Source organism: Sturnira hondurensis, unplaced genomic scaffold (genome assembly GCF_014824575.4).
Source record: "Sturnira hondurensis isolate 20B ecotype Veracruz unplaced genomic scaffold, ASM1482457v3 Scaffold0010428, whole genome shotgun sequence".
Classification (NCBI taxonomy): Eukaryota; Metazoa; Chordata; class Mammalia; order Chiroptera; family Phyllostomidae; genus Sturnira; species Sturnira hondurensis.
In genome coordinates this window covers 19,078,168-19,095,757 of record NW_028083059.1, presented here as the reverse complement: position 1 = coordinate 19,095,757, position 17,590 = coordinate 19,078,168, and the positions used below count along the sequence as shown (strand labels likewise).

The window sequence follows — 17,590 nt, the reverse complement described above, 5'->3', positions numbered from 1 at the left end:
GCTCATGATCGATTTACACCCTCAGAAAATACTGACTAATGCTCAGGAAATAGTTCTCCTTGTGAGCTTTTATCAGCCCTTCCTTACCTGTGAGTCATCAATATTAATTAAGTCTGTCCCCTGCAAAAAGTTTTGTTTTACTCTGATGCCTGCCTGGAGGCTCTGGTATAGGCTACAGGCTAGAACTGTCCTCAGCAAAGGAGAACAGTCACAGGACAAGAACCTCATTAACTACTTCAAACTACTGACACTCTCTACTCTTAGGTACAGGCTTCTGAGTTTTAATTATATCAAGGTAGTCATGTATTTAATACGTTTTTACAACTCTCAGACTAAAGCAATAGACTGAGTCAGGATTTCTGGAATTTTCAGGGACAGTGAACCTCAAGAATTAATTATATAGGACTGACTGCATAAACTTGGAAGTCTTAATTTTTTTAGTTGGGTTCTGTTTCGAAAAGTGTTGTAGTTTCCAAGCATATAAGGAAGTCTTTTTCATTATTTTCTTACATTATCTTTAGACTGGACCAATTTTAAAAACTCCGCTTTTGTAAATAAAATAAAATGTTTAAAAATTTCTCACTAACCCTCAGGTCTCCTTACTTTACATGGAGACACAGTTATTTATGCAGGTTCATAACTCCACCTTTTTTATCAGAACAAAATTGAATAAAATGATTGTGCAACTAAGACCTTACTGGAATAGCTGCATTTGTGAGTGATGTTCCTTGAGTCAGGGAAAACTAGATTTTTAAGGAACTGAGGCTGATTTTACTTCTGGATCCAATACTCGCTAAGTCCCTCATGGACTTTGGTCTGGGGCTTGGCTAGCATGTGCAGTCTCACAGGTCAGGAAGGGCACTTCCTAGAATGTTAGTAATATTAACAAACTTTGATGATCCTGAGAGAAGAGGAAAGCACCTAAAGGTATAGTTAAGCAGCTTAATTTTACTGTATGGTAGCCCTGGCTGGCGTAGCTCAGTGGATTGAGTACGGGCCTGTGAACTAGGCGATCACGGTTCAATTCCCAGTCAGGGCACATGCCTGGGTTGCAGGCCAGTTCCCAGCAGGGGCCAGTTCCCAGCAGGGGATGCTGGAGAAGCAACAATACATTGATGTTTCTCTTCTTCTCTCCTTCCCTTCCCCTCTAAAGATAAATAAATAAAATATTTTTAAAAAGAATTTTACTGTATGGTTTATTGGGCTTAGCTTTCTAACCTCAAGCTAACAAAAAAACAGAAGTTTTCTATTTATTTATTTATTTAATTTATTTTTTATATTCAAATACGGTTGTCTCCTAGCCATCAGAGAGATACAAATTAAAACCACAATGAGATACCTCTTCACACTGGTGAGAATGGTCATCAAAAACAAATGAACAAACAACAAGTGCTGGTGGGGTTGTGGAGAAAAGGGAACCCTAGTGCACTGCTAGTGGGAATGCAGACTGGTGCAACCACTGTGGAAATCAATATGGAATTTCCTCAAGAAATTAAAAATAGAACTTTTTACAAGTCCAATCTGAGATTCCTTATAAAAACATCCAAAAGAAAATGACTTAATTTGAAGAACTAAGGCTTTTACTATAAAAAAGTCAGCCTGCCTCCCATAAGCATTTATCAATCTTTCTGACTCTCTCTACCCTAAATGCTTGCAAAATCTCCTAATGCTCAAATGTTTAAATGGACGTTGTTAATCAAATAGAAAAGAAAACTGTGTCAGTTGATTTCTATATTTTCTCAATCAGGAACCTGCAGACAATAGTGACTTTTGAATACTCATATTTTTTTTGTTAAAATTTTTTTTTTACCCATCATAATATCCTAGGACAGTCTTTCACATTTACGATAAAATATGCTGGCATTCAATTTCCTCAAAGAAAACTAATAATATTAGTATAATAGGACATGACATGTCAATTATATCTTTCTTATGTTTAATGTGCAAACACTACAATAAACCTAGAATAATTAAATTCAGAATAATTCTAAGTTTTAAAAATAGTTCACTCCACTTGTCAATATTAAGTAAAATACCAGCTATTAGACTACTTTTGCATTATGTATAAGTCCTAGAGTTAATTTAATTTTTGCAGTTTACACATGACAGCATATTAAAGGCATAAAGTTATAATTTTATATTTTAAATCTAAACAGCCAAATCAAAATATTCTAAGTAATTTATGCATACATAGTATTAGTTAAGATTTTAAACATAGATTGGGTTATGTATTCAATTAATACTTACCCATGAAATTGAGATAGCCTTCTCCGCCGAGTGCATGAGTGATAAGTCGAATCATTTTATGAAGCTGTATCCCACGATCAATAACTGGAGTAAGAGGGGTCAGAACACTCATGTTGGTATACATTTCAGCATCCATCAACCAAAATGCCAGTGTCTTATCCCCAACGAGTGCCTACAGAAGTGAAAACCACGGAGATGAATGCAAAGAAGAGGAAGGGAGCAGCTATGATTCACAGTAGAGTAACAGAGGATGGAAAACAATGTAGGATAGGTGCATGAATTAGTATTAATTTAATGTATATTCTAATAATTATTTTCTGTACTGAAGCTGTCAAAACCCTTTAGAGATCAACATGTGTTTCAGGACTGATTTTTATTTTTAAAAGAGCTTGGTGAAAAACAGAATAAGCTACCTATTATAACTGAGCAGATGCTTCAAATTTTTTGAAATTGGACTAAATATTTATTATAATATGGAGAATACTAAATAGATTTTGAAATAGTTCTCAACCACGGATTTATTTGTTTTGAAAAAATGCAAGTTTCCAAGTAATCTCTTTTACAATGTATTTTATTGATTATGCCATTACAGTTGTCCCCTTTCCTTCATTCCCCTCCACCCTGCACAGCCCCTCCCACCCACATCCCCCCACTTTCGTTCATGTCCATGTGTCATAAATTCTTTAGCTTCTACACTTCTCACATTACTCTTGCCCTTCCCCATCTATTTTCTCCCCACCATCTATACTACTTATTCTCTGTAGCTTCTCCCCCAATCTCCTCTTCCCACTCCCCTGTTGTTAACCCTCTGTGTGATCTCCATTTCTATGGCTCTGCTCCTGTTTTAGCTGTCCACTTAGTTTGCTTTTGTTTTAGGTGTGGTTGTTAATAACTGTGAGTTTGCTGTCTTTTCACTGTTCATATTTTTTATCTTCTTTTTCTTAGATAAGTCCCTTTAACATTTCATATAATAAGGGCTTGGTGATGATGAACTCCTTGAACTTGACCTTATCTGAGAAGTTCTGTGAGCATCCTGATCACCAGTGTTTTGAACTGTGCATCTGATATGTTGGCTATCTCTTGGCCGCTTAAAAGCATTGGCTCTGGGGCCTTGATTTGTTCTTCTGTTTGAGCCATAATTTTGGGGTCAGATCATGCCTGTTACATATGAGGGGCAGAGCTTTCGGTGTTCACCAGGGTGGGGTAACCCACGTTGCTGGGTTTTGATGCTGTCTGTGGGGGAGGGGTCAGAGAGGGAAGAATGACGCTTGTTGCACTCTCTCTCGGATTTCAGTCCCCTCTGCCATTTCCCACAAGCAAATAGGGCCCTTCTGATGCTGGTTCCTGGGTGGGTGGGCTTGTGTACACTCCAGGACCCTGTGGGTCTCTCCAACAAATTCTCCTGTGAGGCTGGGAGTTTCTCCTGGCACCTTTCCAATCGGTACTTTTAGGCTTTATTTCCCAGTGCTGGAGCCCTGGGTTGCACAGTCTGTCTGGCTGCCTGTTTTTGCCTAGTTTATCTGCATGTGATTGTGTGACCACAGTCAGCCCTGCTCCGCCTGCGCTCCTGGGTCTGACAGACATAGCCTTTTCCTGCCGCCAACTCCGCCCCTCTTACTGGTCTAGTTGAATGGTTGTCGGACTTCTGTACACTTCGATTTTCTGTTTTGGTTGTGTTTTTGTTTCTAAATCTTTGTTGTCCTTAATTTTGGTCGTGAGAGGAGGCACAGTGTTTCCACCTATGCCTCCATCTTGGCTGGAAGTTAAAGAATCTTTTATATGTGTATATATGATATGTATGTACTGGGTTGGCCAAAAAGTTCATTCGTTTTTTCCCCCTGTAAGATGGCTCTCATAGTGGTTAGTTGTGTTTAACTTCATTTGAAACAATTTTGTTAGATTGTATTGCAACAGCTATCATATCAGCATGCATGTAGAAAAAAACTTTTCAAAATTGGTCAGTTTTTGTGCAGTTGCTTTAATACTGAATATGGAAGAAGATACACAACATTTTTGGCATATTATACTTTATTATTTCAAGAAAGGTAAAAACACAAGTGAAATGCAAGAGAAAAAAATTTGTGTGGTGTATGGAGAAGGTGTTGTGACTCATTGAACATGTAAAAAGTGGTTTTCAAAGTTTCTCCATACTATTGACATTTTGGCCAAATAATTATTTTGCTGTGGGCTGTCTTATGCATTGGTAGATGTTTAGCAGCACCTCTGGCCACTATCCATCAGAAGCCAATAGTGGGAAATAGCTGACATACTCAAAATATCCAAATCAATAGTTATTGGTGAAAATGAAAAATGTGTCTTATTTTAAGGGGAAAAAACATATGGACTTACTGTGTTAGCCAAAAAATCCATATGTTTTTATCTATAAAAAACACATTTTTCATTTTCACCAATAACTTTACCATTTAATCAAATTCAAACTTTGGTTAAATGGTATTCTCATCTGTATTGCTTGAGTTCAAATTTTTTTGCTTTATAATAGCAACCTCCTTGTTCTCTAACTTTGAGGTAAATATTTTAAATCTAAACATACAAAAATGTTTGCTGTTATGGAGTGAGTTGTGCCCTACCTCATCCCCCCCAAATTCATAGTGAAGTTCCAACCTCCAATATGACTACATTAGGAGATAGGGTAAAGAGGTAATAAGTTTACATGAGGTCATAAGGGTGGAGTCCTAATCCAGTGAGTGGTGTCCCTACAAGAAGAGGAAAAAACACCAGGGATGAATGTGCACAGAAAAAGTCCAGGTAAGGACACAGAGCGAACATGACATCTGAAAACCTAGGAGAGAGGCCCCAGGAGGAACTGAACCTGTGACACCTTGATCCTGTAATTCTTGACTTCAGATCTATGAGAAGCAAATTTATTATTTAAGCCACCCTGTGGTATTTTGTTATGGCATCCCTACAAGACTAATATATATACCAACAAATGCATCTTCAATCTGACATATAACATAGAGTTCTATATAAGTATAGTTTAAAAATAGGATCTACTGCTAAAAAAATGTTTCAAAAGAATGTATATAAGATATAAATGTATTTGTTAAATTTTGGTTGGGCAGCATTATTTCTTAAACAATTGGTCCTTCCCAATTTATTTTTAATTAATTATATTTTTATTTGTAACTGTTTACTTCATTAATCTTTGATTCTATTCTGATAAAACCATTCTGATAAATTGTTAGATTTTTACTATTATGTACGTATTTCTTTTTTTTTAAGATTTTATTTATTTATTTTTAGAGAGAGGGGAAGAGAGGGAGAAAGAAAGGAACAGAAATAGCTATGTGCGGTTGCTTCTTGCCCATTCTATCCTGGGGACCTGGCCTGAAACCCAGGCATGTGCCCTGACTGGGAATCAAACTGGTGATCCTTTGGTTCGCAGGCCAGTACTCAGTCCACTAAACCATACCAGCCAGGGCTATTATGTATATATTTCTATATTATTCATTGTGTAATATACAGGGTGGAGAAATAGTCGGTCTACAGTTGTTCATATGGAAAATAATACAACAATAAATAAAAATACAAGAACAAATTCTTTTTCACATACTCACAACCATAAACCTACTTTTGACTCACCCCACCTTGTATACTGATAATTTTTAGTAGATTTATTTGTACATTTGCTTTTAAAAAGAACTAGACAACATGCATCCTTTTATACATGCTTGACAATTTGTAATACAAGGAAGAATTACTTGAGTCTTTAGAGCATAAAATAATTCTTGGTAAATCCATAGTTTCAATACATTTTGGAGGAAAATTATGAGAGAAATCTATCAGTTTCATCTTCAGTTTGTTAATTCTATTCATTCACTTTTCATTCATTCATAAATAATAAGTACTTATTAGAAGCTCAAAATGTGCTACGACTGCTAGAATTACCAATAGAGAGAGATAATTTGGGCATGTATTGTAGTTTTCATATTGTTATGTATTTGTTTGGTCGTTCCACACACCTTTAAGTTACTATTACTCATTCATTATTCTGCAATAGTTTGGTTCTGTTTTTTTTTATGCTTATTTGTTCTGCTCTACAGCCAATTTAAATTGAAAAGATAGCAGTGCTCTGATTTGAAAGGTGCAAAATTTAGCATACATCTAGTTCATGAGTCAGCAAGCTTTCTGTAAAAGCCAAATCATAAATATTTTAGGTGTATGGGACACTCACTCTGTCTCAACTACTTAAAAGCAGCCATACACATAACGAAAACAAATGAGCATGGCTATGTTCAAAATAACTTCACAAAAATAGGAAGCAAGCAGAATTTGGCCTCTGGGTCTTTGGAGCTGACCTCGATCTACTTATACTTTCTTAATAATTAGAGAAGACAACTGAAGGACCACCTGTCAATTTCTGCTGAAATAACAGAGAAATTGATTTTTAAGCTTTAATTGTTTTAGTACATATACAGCAAATAATTCAAAACTCTTCACTGTCTCATTTTAATGTATAAAAAGTACACTTTTATGTTCTTTATGTTTATAAAGATAGCTTTAAAAAACTAAATGCCCCCCCCATTTATTTATATTTATTGAGTGACTACTTGGAGCAGTCACAGTATCAAGGCAAGAAATACAAAGGTATAAAAGCAAATTTCCTGCCTAAACATGATGAGAACATACATGATGGAGCAACTATTCTTTTTCTTTCCCTTAAAAATACATTCATGTCTAATACAATTTATACTTAGTTTAATTACCTATTCCATCTGTTAGTTCCATAATCCAATTATAGATTGCTCCTAACTTTATAAGCTTAGATGTTTTGTAAACTAATTTTTGAGGTCCATATATATTTTTTTAATGTATCTATGTTTAGACAACTAGATGAAGGCTTCAGCGGTCACGTGTTGCAGAGCGTTGGGTCCTTCACAGGAGCTTCCCAGGTGAAGCAGGCATTACTAGCCGTGTGGGCAAAAGACATAACTGGAATGAGGAAACCTATTCAGGAGTGAGTGAGAATTTTAAGTACTGAAGAACAGACTGCTTGCTGAGCTGAGTAGAGAATGAAAGTGAAACTCTGGCTCATGTCAGGTTACACGTGGCCTTGAACGGCAAGCTTCACTCAGAAGATCTGGGTTGACAAAATAAGCTCTGCTTTTTGGAAAATACCTCAGGCTGCCTCTGAGAAGCTAGACTGTAGCTCAGGGGATAGTGATCAAAAAACAAGAGATTTTAGTGATGGAAGAAAAAAATGATAAAAGCCTGTCCAAAGGCATAAAAGAAAACCTCTGGAAGGAAACCAAAAAAGGAAATTAAAATTAACCTAGATTAGCACCAATATTCCTCTTGTTACAACAAAGAAACACATGTAAGATAACACTTGCAAGTTTCATTTACAATCTTTTAATTAGACTTTGGCAGGATAAAAAATGGCATATTTTGAAGCTAGAATTTATAGTTCTATAAAATAATTTTAAAATGTTTTTCAAATGTAAGTAGTTTTCACATATAGACACAGATGTAGATAGATACATATAATGAGTTATATTAACTGTATTGAACTAAAGAAATTTATGTTTAAGTATGTTAATAAATATAAACACACACATGTGAAGAGAGCACACAGACGGGGTGGGGGAGAGAGAGAGAGATGGATTTACACAAATATCCATTTACCTGATCATGGCTTTCTGCATAAGCAATGCACTTTTCAAGGTAGCGTCTGTTTGTGAGTGTGTGCACTATATTGCCCATATTCCAATCTTCATCTTTAAATTCTTTAAGCAGCTAGATACAAGAGAGGGTTTAATGTGCATAAACCATTATTATACTTACATTAAATTCCAACATTAGGGTATACATCATATCAATCCATATTATTTGACACACGGATACAAGCACACCCATGTAACAATGATGTCTGTTGAAACTTTTTCTGAAATCACAGCTTTTAAGCAGAGTGTGCAAATGACAATGGTGTGTGTGTGAGTGTGAGTGTGTCTATGCATGTGACTGTATTTTTACATTTGTGCAAATGGTTTGATCACTGCACTTTAGGATTTTTGCAACCTTTTTTTCCCCTTTAACAACTGCTACCTGTTGATTAGTAATTACAAGAAAAGTATTATTGTCAATATACCTTTCTGTAACTTCTACAAAACAGAAATATACTTCTTACATTTTTAGACTGGATAAAAAAATAAGCTTCTTTTGTTGTTTATTTTCTAAAATATACAAAGAAATAATATAACTTAACACCAGGAAGGCAAACAACTCAATTAAGAAATGGGCAAAAAAACTGAATAGACAATTCTCCGAAGAGGGCATACAGATGGCCAACAGACACATAAAAAATGCTTAACATCACTAATCATCAGAGATATGCAAATTAAAACCTTGATGAGATATCACCTTACACCTGTGAGAATAGTTATCATCAATAAATCAACAAGTGCTGGCAAGGATGTGGAGAAAGGGAACTTCTTTGTACTGTTGGTAGGAATGCAGACCAGTACAGCCACTGTGAAAGCATATAGAATCTCCTCAAAAAATTAACAATGGAACTGTCTTTTGACCCAGAGATTCTATGATGGGAATATACCCTAAGAATCCCCAACACCAATTTGGAAGAATTTATATACCCCCATGTTCACAGCAGTGCTAGTTACAATAGCCAAAATTAGGATAAGTGCATATCAATAGTTGAGTGGATAAAAAAACGGTGGTACCTTTATGCAACGGAATACTACACAGCAGTAAAAAAGAATAAACTCATATTTTGCAATAGCACGGATAGAGCTAGAGAATATTACACTATGTGAATTAAACCAGTCAGTGAAAGACAAGCACCACATAATCTCATGTACATGTGAAATCGAATGAACACAATAAACTAGTGAATAAAATAATAACAGAGACATAGATACATGAAACAGACTGAGAGCTGCCAGAAAGGATAATGGGACAGGATGAAAGACAGTGAAGGGACTAATTTAAGAATGTATATACACAACTCATGGACACGGACAACAATGTGGGAAACAATAGAAAGGGGAGAGGGTGGGCTTAGCAGAGGTGGAGAAAAATCAGGAACAACTACATAGCAGAAACAATAAAATAAATAAATTAAAAAATAAATAAAAGTTTAAATACTAATTATTATGAAATAATTATCTGAACAGACCCCACATTTCTGTCTTCACTTTCCCGCACAGCCTTCAATCTGCCTTCTGCCCCTCTCATACCACTTTACTGGGAATGCCCTTGCCAAGATCACAGATGACGGTTTCTTAGGTCAGTGAATGCTTTTAGGCTAATACTTACGAGCCGTACATGTTAACAAGGCTGACCCTGTCCTTCCCCACAAAATGCTTTCCTTCTTAGCCCACCACTTTGAAACTCTTGTTTTGTTTGCCCATTACTCTAGGTATTCTGCAGTCTCTTCTTCTGCCTGTCCAATAAGAAGCTGGTGCTCCTCAAAGTTACATACTCAAAACAGCCTCTTTTCTTTTATACTCTTTCTTCATGGGCTCATTTCTTTGTTGAAAGTGACCACTGTATTCTATGATAGGCAGAATTCTGGGCTAGCCTTCATGATTCCTGCTCCCTGTTAGGTACACCTTTGTGTGATCCTTTCCAGAGGTGTCCAACCTTTTGGCATCTCCGGGTCACACTGGAAGAAGAAGAGTTGTCTTGGGCCACACATTACATACATTGTGATACATAATCACAAAAAATATCTCATAATGTCTTAAGTAAATTTACAATTTTGTGTTGGGCCTTATTCATAGCCATCCTGGGCTGCATGTGACTCATGGGCCTTGGTTTGGTACCCCTGTGAGAGTGTGTGTGAGGGAACCTTTAAATATGATGGATGCCCTCTGAAGAAACATGAGATAATAACAGAGTAATATTTTAAGATTTCAAGTTTGTAGAAATTTGTTATGCAGCAAGAGAAAACTAATGCAGATGTGGTACGAGAAATTGGGTTCAGGCTCGCTTGTATCTTCCTTTGTTGATTTTTTCCCCGTACAGAATTCAGACATTCTTAGCCATCCCTCACAATATCTTTCTGAATTGCTGAGCACCAGAGCGCAGACTGTCAGGCAGAATAACAGAATGATGGTCAGCCACTGATGTTCACACCCTAATGTCCAAAATATTGATACCAATGTAACTTCAGAGATCTTTCTAAAACGGAGACATGACTTATGGGTATAAGAGGGAGACTTAAGATGCTACCCTGCTGGCTTTGAAGATGAAAGAAAAAGCCAAGAGTCAAGGAATACAGGTGCCTTTTAGAAGCTGGAAAAAGCCAAAAACAAAACAAAATAAAAACAAAAACAAAATAAGCTAGCAGCTTTTATTATAATAGCCAAAACCTAGAAACCATCCAGATGTCTTTTAATGGGCAAATAATTAAACAAACTGTGGTATATCCATACCACAGAATACTATTCAGCAGTAAAAAGCAATAGAGAACTGACACACAACTGATAGAACCTGTATGAATATCCAGAGAACTTTTTTGAGTGAAATATTGCAATCCAGAAAGGTAACATAGTATATGATTCTATTTATATTACATTCTTAAAATGACAAAATTATAGAAATGGACATCAGCAGTAGCTGCTACAGCTTAAGAAGTGACTGGGGGGAAAGGGGTGTAGGTGTGGCTATAATGGCAATACAAGGCACCCTGCGGTGATGGAAGCATTCCGAATCTTCATTACATCCAGATCAGTATCCTGGTGATGATATCGTACTATAGCTTTGCAAAACTGTTACCCATTGAGGGATGGGGAAAACTAGTTAAGAGGGTATCACTGTATTATTTCTTATAACTACATATGAATCTATAATTTTCTCAATATAGCATGTTTAATTAAAACATATTTATATAATAAATAGGTGTACAATAAGTACTTAGTGGAATTAATGAAATGAATAAATTCAATTTAGTTATATAACTCCTACATAAACAGTTATTAGATAATGAAAATTATCAAATAAAATTAAAGCATATTTCACATATTTTGTAAAGGCAAATATTTGTTCAATAAATGATTACATTAATATGATAATCCAAACTCCTGATTTCTAAATCATGAAGTAGAACATAGTACATAATTTGCTTTTGACCAACAAAAGCATAAATGGGGTCTAGGATTTAATCTAACTCACACTCTGTGGGTAGATAACAATGAATGCCACATAATTCTGGGTATGATTGTCATTTGGATTAATGCTCTTGCAAGTCTTATTGACATTTGAGGGACAGTAGCCATTCATGCAATTATTTTATTAAATGCACAACTTGTAAAAGTCAGAGAATATACTGAGGTGTAAAAAATGTCATTTGAACTCTCTCTAGTTTTATTAACAAAGGGGTTTACTTTTGTGAGGCCAAAAGATTTTTAAATAATTTCATGAAACAGAAGAGGACATCTGTCTCAGAGTACATACAATTTAAACAGATAGCATAGCCACATCCTAAACACAGGACAATACATTTTTCCACTTGTGTGATGTGCTGCCTAGCACAGTGCCTTCAGTATATAAGGTATTTAAATGTTTAGTAAATTGAAAATTTAAAAAAGTGACATCACTCTTAAAAGAAAAATAACCCCATTGTACATTATGAGTGATTGGGAAAAATTTGAGGTTGATATACACCTTGAAATCTTCTTGAATCTACACAAAGACTGGGGAATGGTGAAGGCTTTTTAGTGGGAGGCTAACAAAGTAAGATTTGGCATTTGCTGGGGAAAAAGCTTGTACAAAGGATTAGAAATTGTAACATGTAAATTGTAACATGGTTCTTTAAGGATAAAGAACCTTAAACCAAGGTGAGAAACTTGAAGACAATACCAGTTTTTTTACTGTTGTTCAAATACAGTTGTCTGCATTTACCCCCCACTATTGCCCCCAATTCTAACTATTCCCACCTCCCTCCCCTGCCTAACACCCCCCCCTTGGTTTTGTCCATGTGTTCTTTAGAGTTGTTCCTGAAAACTACCCCCCACATTATCCCCTCCCACCTCCCCTCTGGTTACTGTCAGGTTGTTTTAATTTCAATGTCTCTGGGTATATTTTTCTTGCTTGTTGGTTTTGTTGATTAGGTTCCACTTAAAGGTGAGATCTCCCTCACTGCCTGGCTTTTTCTACTTAGCATAGTTTTTAAAATAACGAATATAGAGCAACTTTCTCAGGTATCAAAGCAAGATGCTCAGCTCATTAGTTTTATTTCTAAGATTGTCACTTGCTTTTTGAGTTGACAATGTTTGAAGAGTCTTTATAAATGGAGAAGCAGAAATTGTGTTGGTAGGTTTTTAATGCCACAGCTGTGCATTGCACAAATTGCCTTGGGCTATAGGAAAGACAGGTAAGAGATTATTGCAATTACCACTTCCTTCAGAGGGGGTTCTGTGGTGTTTCTATGCGAAGTCAAGCAATTCTAACACTGTGATCTCATGGCACCAGTTCATGTCTGTACAAAAGGGCTTGTCAGAAAACTATGATTATTTGATACATATCTGACTCCTTACACATATTCAGCCTATGATTATGGAACTAGCCACTCAAAAATGTTCTATATCCTATCTAAGTGTACGTAACACATTTAGTCTTGTAGATGCAATTCTCAACTGCTTGAACTACCATTAAGTTTAATACAATTGTATTAGAAATGATGTGTAATGCGTTATGTACAATTATTCATTTCTACTTACTAACACATGCTAAGGACTTCTAAATGCTGAATGAAGAACTGGGTGAATCCAAACATGCTTAGAAAAGACCATACTATGAAGTAAGTACTAGAAATTATGGAGTAACTTCTACATTAATTGATAATTTGCAAGCAGAGATAGATACTTTGATGAAATTTAACATGTTTTAAATATAGAATACTGAAGTTTTGTAGAATTGCATTGATAATTCCACAGCTAACCTTACATTAATCATATTTCTCCACTTGCCTAGATAGTGCAAATATGAATACTTTATATGACAACTTTTAAAAGTTTGAGAAGCACAAGAATTAACACACTTATGGGAAAATTTAGTACTTCATTTATAATATCTGTAACTGATAATCATAACTAAGATAAAATATAAAAATAAATAAGCCAACATAATACATACTGTCCACAGACACACAAAATATTTACAGGAACTCTCACCTGGATCCATTTATCTGGAATTGCCATGGCTAATCGATAGTCAAAGCCACACCCTCCCTGGGAAATTGGAGAACACAGAGCTGGCATTCCTGATACATCCTAAAACAAAGGATATCAGCATCATCAGTTCACACCACTCAGATTTGTACTAAATGTCTTCTGATAGAAAAGATAAGGCCAATAAATAAAAACAATATTTAAGGGCATAAGCATATATTTTTGTGGAGTTTTGGTGGTATACTTGTAAAAGCAGAAAAACTGTGATAGCGTATCTCATTTCCCAGTAAAGTTTCGGGTCACACTCTTCACTGCAGGACATCTTTGATCTCCTGTGGCCATATTTTTCTTTTCTTTGTTAACACACACACAGAAAACAGACTAGCACAACTATTATTGCTAAAACATGATTTCTCAGGCTGATTTTTGAACTACTTTGAACACTTTTTATTAGTTGCTGCTTTCATGAAACACAAAACTACATGTAGTGTATATCTGTTATACTCGTTATCAGGCGTGGAGTGTATTTGGTGAGCACTTAGCTCACTTAGCTTACTTCTGATGAAATGGAAAGTAGAGTTGGTACATTAAGAGTGAAGCAAGAAAATAGCTTTCAGTGTAAGGGCCTTTGAGGTTATCCAGTAGATCCTCTTCATTCAGAAGACATAGAAATTGAGTCTTATTGAGGCGAAGGGATCTCTAAAGATATATGCTTTTCAATGTTAGAGCCGGGACTCTGTTGAGTGAATGAATGAATATGCTTCCAGAATTTAAAGATATATAAGGTATACTATCTGACCTCCAGGGACTCATAAACTATAACCTAAATACATATACACACATTACCATGAAGTGACAATATGATACAATTATGATCATTGTTCTTTTAAGTACACAGAAAGTAAAGTGGAGAGACCTACATCTTTCTATCATTATTTTGTACTATTTTATCTCAAATACTCAATACTTCATCCACTTAGAAATATTTACTTTTCCCTGTGAATGTCATAAGCTTTTCTACTTAATGTCCTTGCCCAAACTCTTCTTATAAAAGAATACCATATTATGAGCTTGCTGAGAAATAAATGCTTCCTCTTCCACAATGCCACCCCCAAACTATCCCCACAGAAAAGCTGGGACGAAGAAATGCATGACCTCTCTGGTCTCCCCAAATCATTTATTAATTGGCTTTTGTTTGTGAATGAGAGGCATAGGTAAATATAATACATGGTGCGCTACATCCACTAAGAAACAAAACATTTGTCAATTATATCTTATTTCTACATGGTACTTCATGGTACATAACAGTGAAAAAAAAGATGATTCAGAAATAAGAAGAAAGTTAACAGAAAAGAAGTCATTTTAAAAGAAGTTATATTTACCAAAATATGCTACATTTTCATGGATATCTAGTCCAATTCTTTATAAGCATTAGTTGAATATGTATTAAATATCAGACACACATGTTAGGCCTTGGAATGAGAGATACAAGGCCTCTTGAGAAGAGTTTCCACAAGACCAGGAATTTTCATAAGATTGGTAATGGGATAGTATTAAAGATCAAGAGATCAAGATAATTATCTCAAGAAAACATTAAAGTAAATTCTATATTTACCTTAGCTTTAAGAAATAATTTGATAGGAAATAGAGTCTGCTAAAACAATATTTGGACACCAATTTGTCTCAGCTCCTAAATCTGAATCCTAAAAATCTTCCCCATTAATGCATATGAGATATTTGTAGCTCTCTTTTGAAAGTGGAGAGTTAATGACTATCCTCTACAAATATTAAAAGAAAAAGGAAGGTAAACATAAATATCATTAAAATAAATATATTTTAAATATACAACGTTAATACCTAACAAAAGAGCATACTGAAATAATCATAGATTTTTCAAATGAACTTAAAACAGTTTTCATTCTTTAATATCTATAGGGCACTAACAATTAAAAATATTGTAAATTAACAAATTAATATAGCAAATGTAACCATGTGGAGTGGTAGATATAGTTCAGAAAAGAAGCTTTTATCAATTTTAATAAGTGCCATTATTCAAAAATTCAAATATCTACTATAGGACTTTATATAAAACATTATGTATTTGTTATACCACATTCCTTTCTTCAAAAAAAGTTCATGAGAATCAATTCTATGCTTTGAAGAGACTCCCACTAGACAGAAAAGTGATGTATTGAAATTGAAGTAGTTTTCAATTTAAGTAAAATAAATTGAAGACACATCTTGTTTAAAAAAAAATCTGAAACCAAGTAATATAAAGTAGGCTAAAGTCTCAAAGTTTCATTGGTAGAAACACTGATAATCAGACAAGGGCTCCCTAGATGATGGAACCGTTTTACTTGAAATTAATGAAGAGATCAATGTAACAATTTTAAGTTTCATGTATTAAGTAATTGCTTTTTTTCCAGTATGAACATTTGATTTGTGTCATTAATTATTTATGGTAATTTGTCATATACAATATCTCTGCTTTGAATTGCCATAAATACAATTAACAAAATAATTAATTAAATTTTTGATGTTTGAAATATAAAGTTAAAATGTATAAAAGGCAAACTAAAAGTTTAAAACACACTGTGATTGATGTTAAAAGATAGCACAAATTATTAGCAAGACTTACAAGCTCTGATAGAATGTAGATAGATAAAGAGTGTGGAATTAATACTGGTACTAAAATGGTATTATGACGGTTGGGTTTTCAAAAATTCTATGTAAGAATATATTCCAGGGATTTAAGATCCATAGCTTTAGTCCTAGAAGACATTTATATGGAAAATGACTAAAGAGAGTAACTTTTCTATTCAGAAAATCATAACAACTATTTGGGGATTTAGGGTTTTGAGAAATAATGAATGAGAAAAAATGATATATCAATAATAAATACTACAGAAAGGAGACACTCATTAACTACTACATTTCATTCAAATAAACTAAAGGCCAACAATGTGAAAATACACCCTAACTCTGAATCTTTTAACAACAGTCTTTTTATTTTTATATGGCGACCACTATACTTTGTATAGAACAGTTTTAACATACTGAATTCAATTTCAATAATAATTTCTAGTCAGAAGACTCAGGAAACCAGAGGGAGTTTAGTGCTAAAACTAAATTAGCATAAGCATTTAACAAACTTCTTAATTTATCACATTTATCACCAAGAGGGGAATTGTCAATTATGCATATACTGAGTGATATCATTACAGTGCAGCTTTGGGACAGTTAATCATGAACATTCAGTGATCATGAATAACCAGTGAACATTTGGCAATCGGAGAGCAGCAACGTAAACAAGAAAGGTAATTGCATAAGAACAAGAGAGGCTTCAGAGGCGCTCCCAGGCAGTGCTCCACGCCATCTCTAATGATCAAACCAGAAAAATAAATAAATAAATAAACAGACAGAAGCACATGAACTTCTTTCCAATTCAATTCTTTTCTTCGCTGAAGGTCTCATGGCAGAAGGACCTGCCCATTGATTAGGACATTTTACTTTCTGACCATTGGCATTTATTCCTTTAACAATGGAATGGTAGACAAGTAATTAGCATACACTATCTCCTAGAAGGCAAACAGTGAATTCTACATAATGTGTCAACAATACACAGTAGCTGCACTGTAGTCAGGGTATAATTTCAGCTATGCAATTATTGACAACATGAGATTAATTATTCAAATATTGCAGGCTGACAAAATGTTCTATATTAAAGGGGATTAAAGGCTAGAGATTACTATATCTTTACCTCAGCAACTGTAATAGACTCTGGATACAATGTATGAATCAAATGATTTGCCAACATGAGATAAAGCAAGGCATCTTCATCTACTTGCAGTCCAAAATACTCATGATAATCACCTGAAAAACCTTGACCTAGAAAACATAAAATCAACGTAAGTGTACTGTTAACATGCGAGTCTTAACTCTACACAAATTTCACTACCATTTAGTAGTATGTTGATATCAGATTTGTTATAGCAAAGTGTAATGAGCCTCAAAACCACATAATGTTATCATCATAAATATATGATCTAGTTAGAAAAGTATTCCATATCAACAATCATGCAAGTCAATTTTTGTTTTATAAAAGCAAATAAGCAAGACAGTTCAATTTAAATTTTTAATTTCATTATTTTTGAAAGATTTTATTTATTTATCTTTAGAGGGGGAAGGGAATG

At 34.7% G+C, this 17,590-nt stretch overlaps 1 protein-coding gene across 1 annotated transcript in view; it reads right to left on the bottom strand.

Moving 5' to 3' along the window:
• The window catches only part of GBE1 (1,4-alpha-glucan branching enzyme 1), a 277,752-nt gene that overhangs the window by 67,548 nt on the left and 192,614 nt on the right, over positions 1 to 17,590 (bottom strand). Inside the window, exons 9-12 of the mRNA XM_037059023.1 lie at positions 17,158 to 17,285; positions 13,401 to 13,499; positions 7,894 to 8,004; positions 2,248 to 2,419 (exon numbers count right to left, since the gene is read on the bottom strand). Coding sequence (XP_036914918.1) covers positions 2,248 to 2,419; positions 7,894 to 8,004; positions 13,401 to 13,499; positions 17,158 to 17,285 — 510 coding nt within the window. The remainder of the gene's footprint in view (positions 1 to 2,247; positions 2,420 to 7,893; positions 8,005 to 13,400; positions 13,500 to 17,157; positions 17,286 to 17,590) is intronic.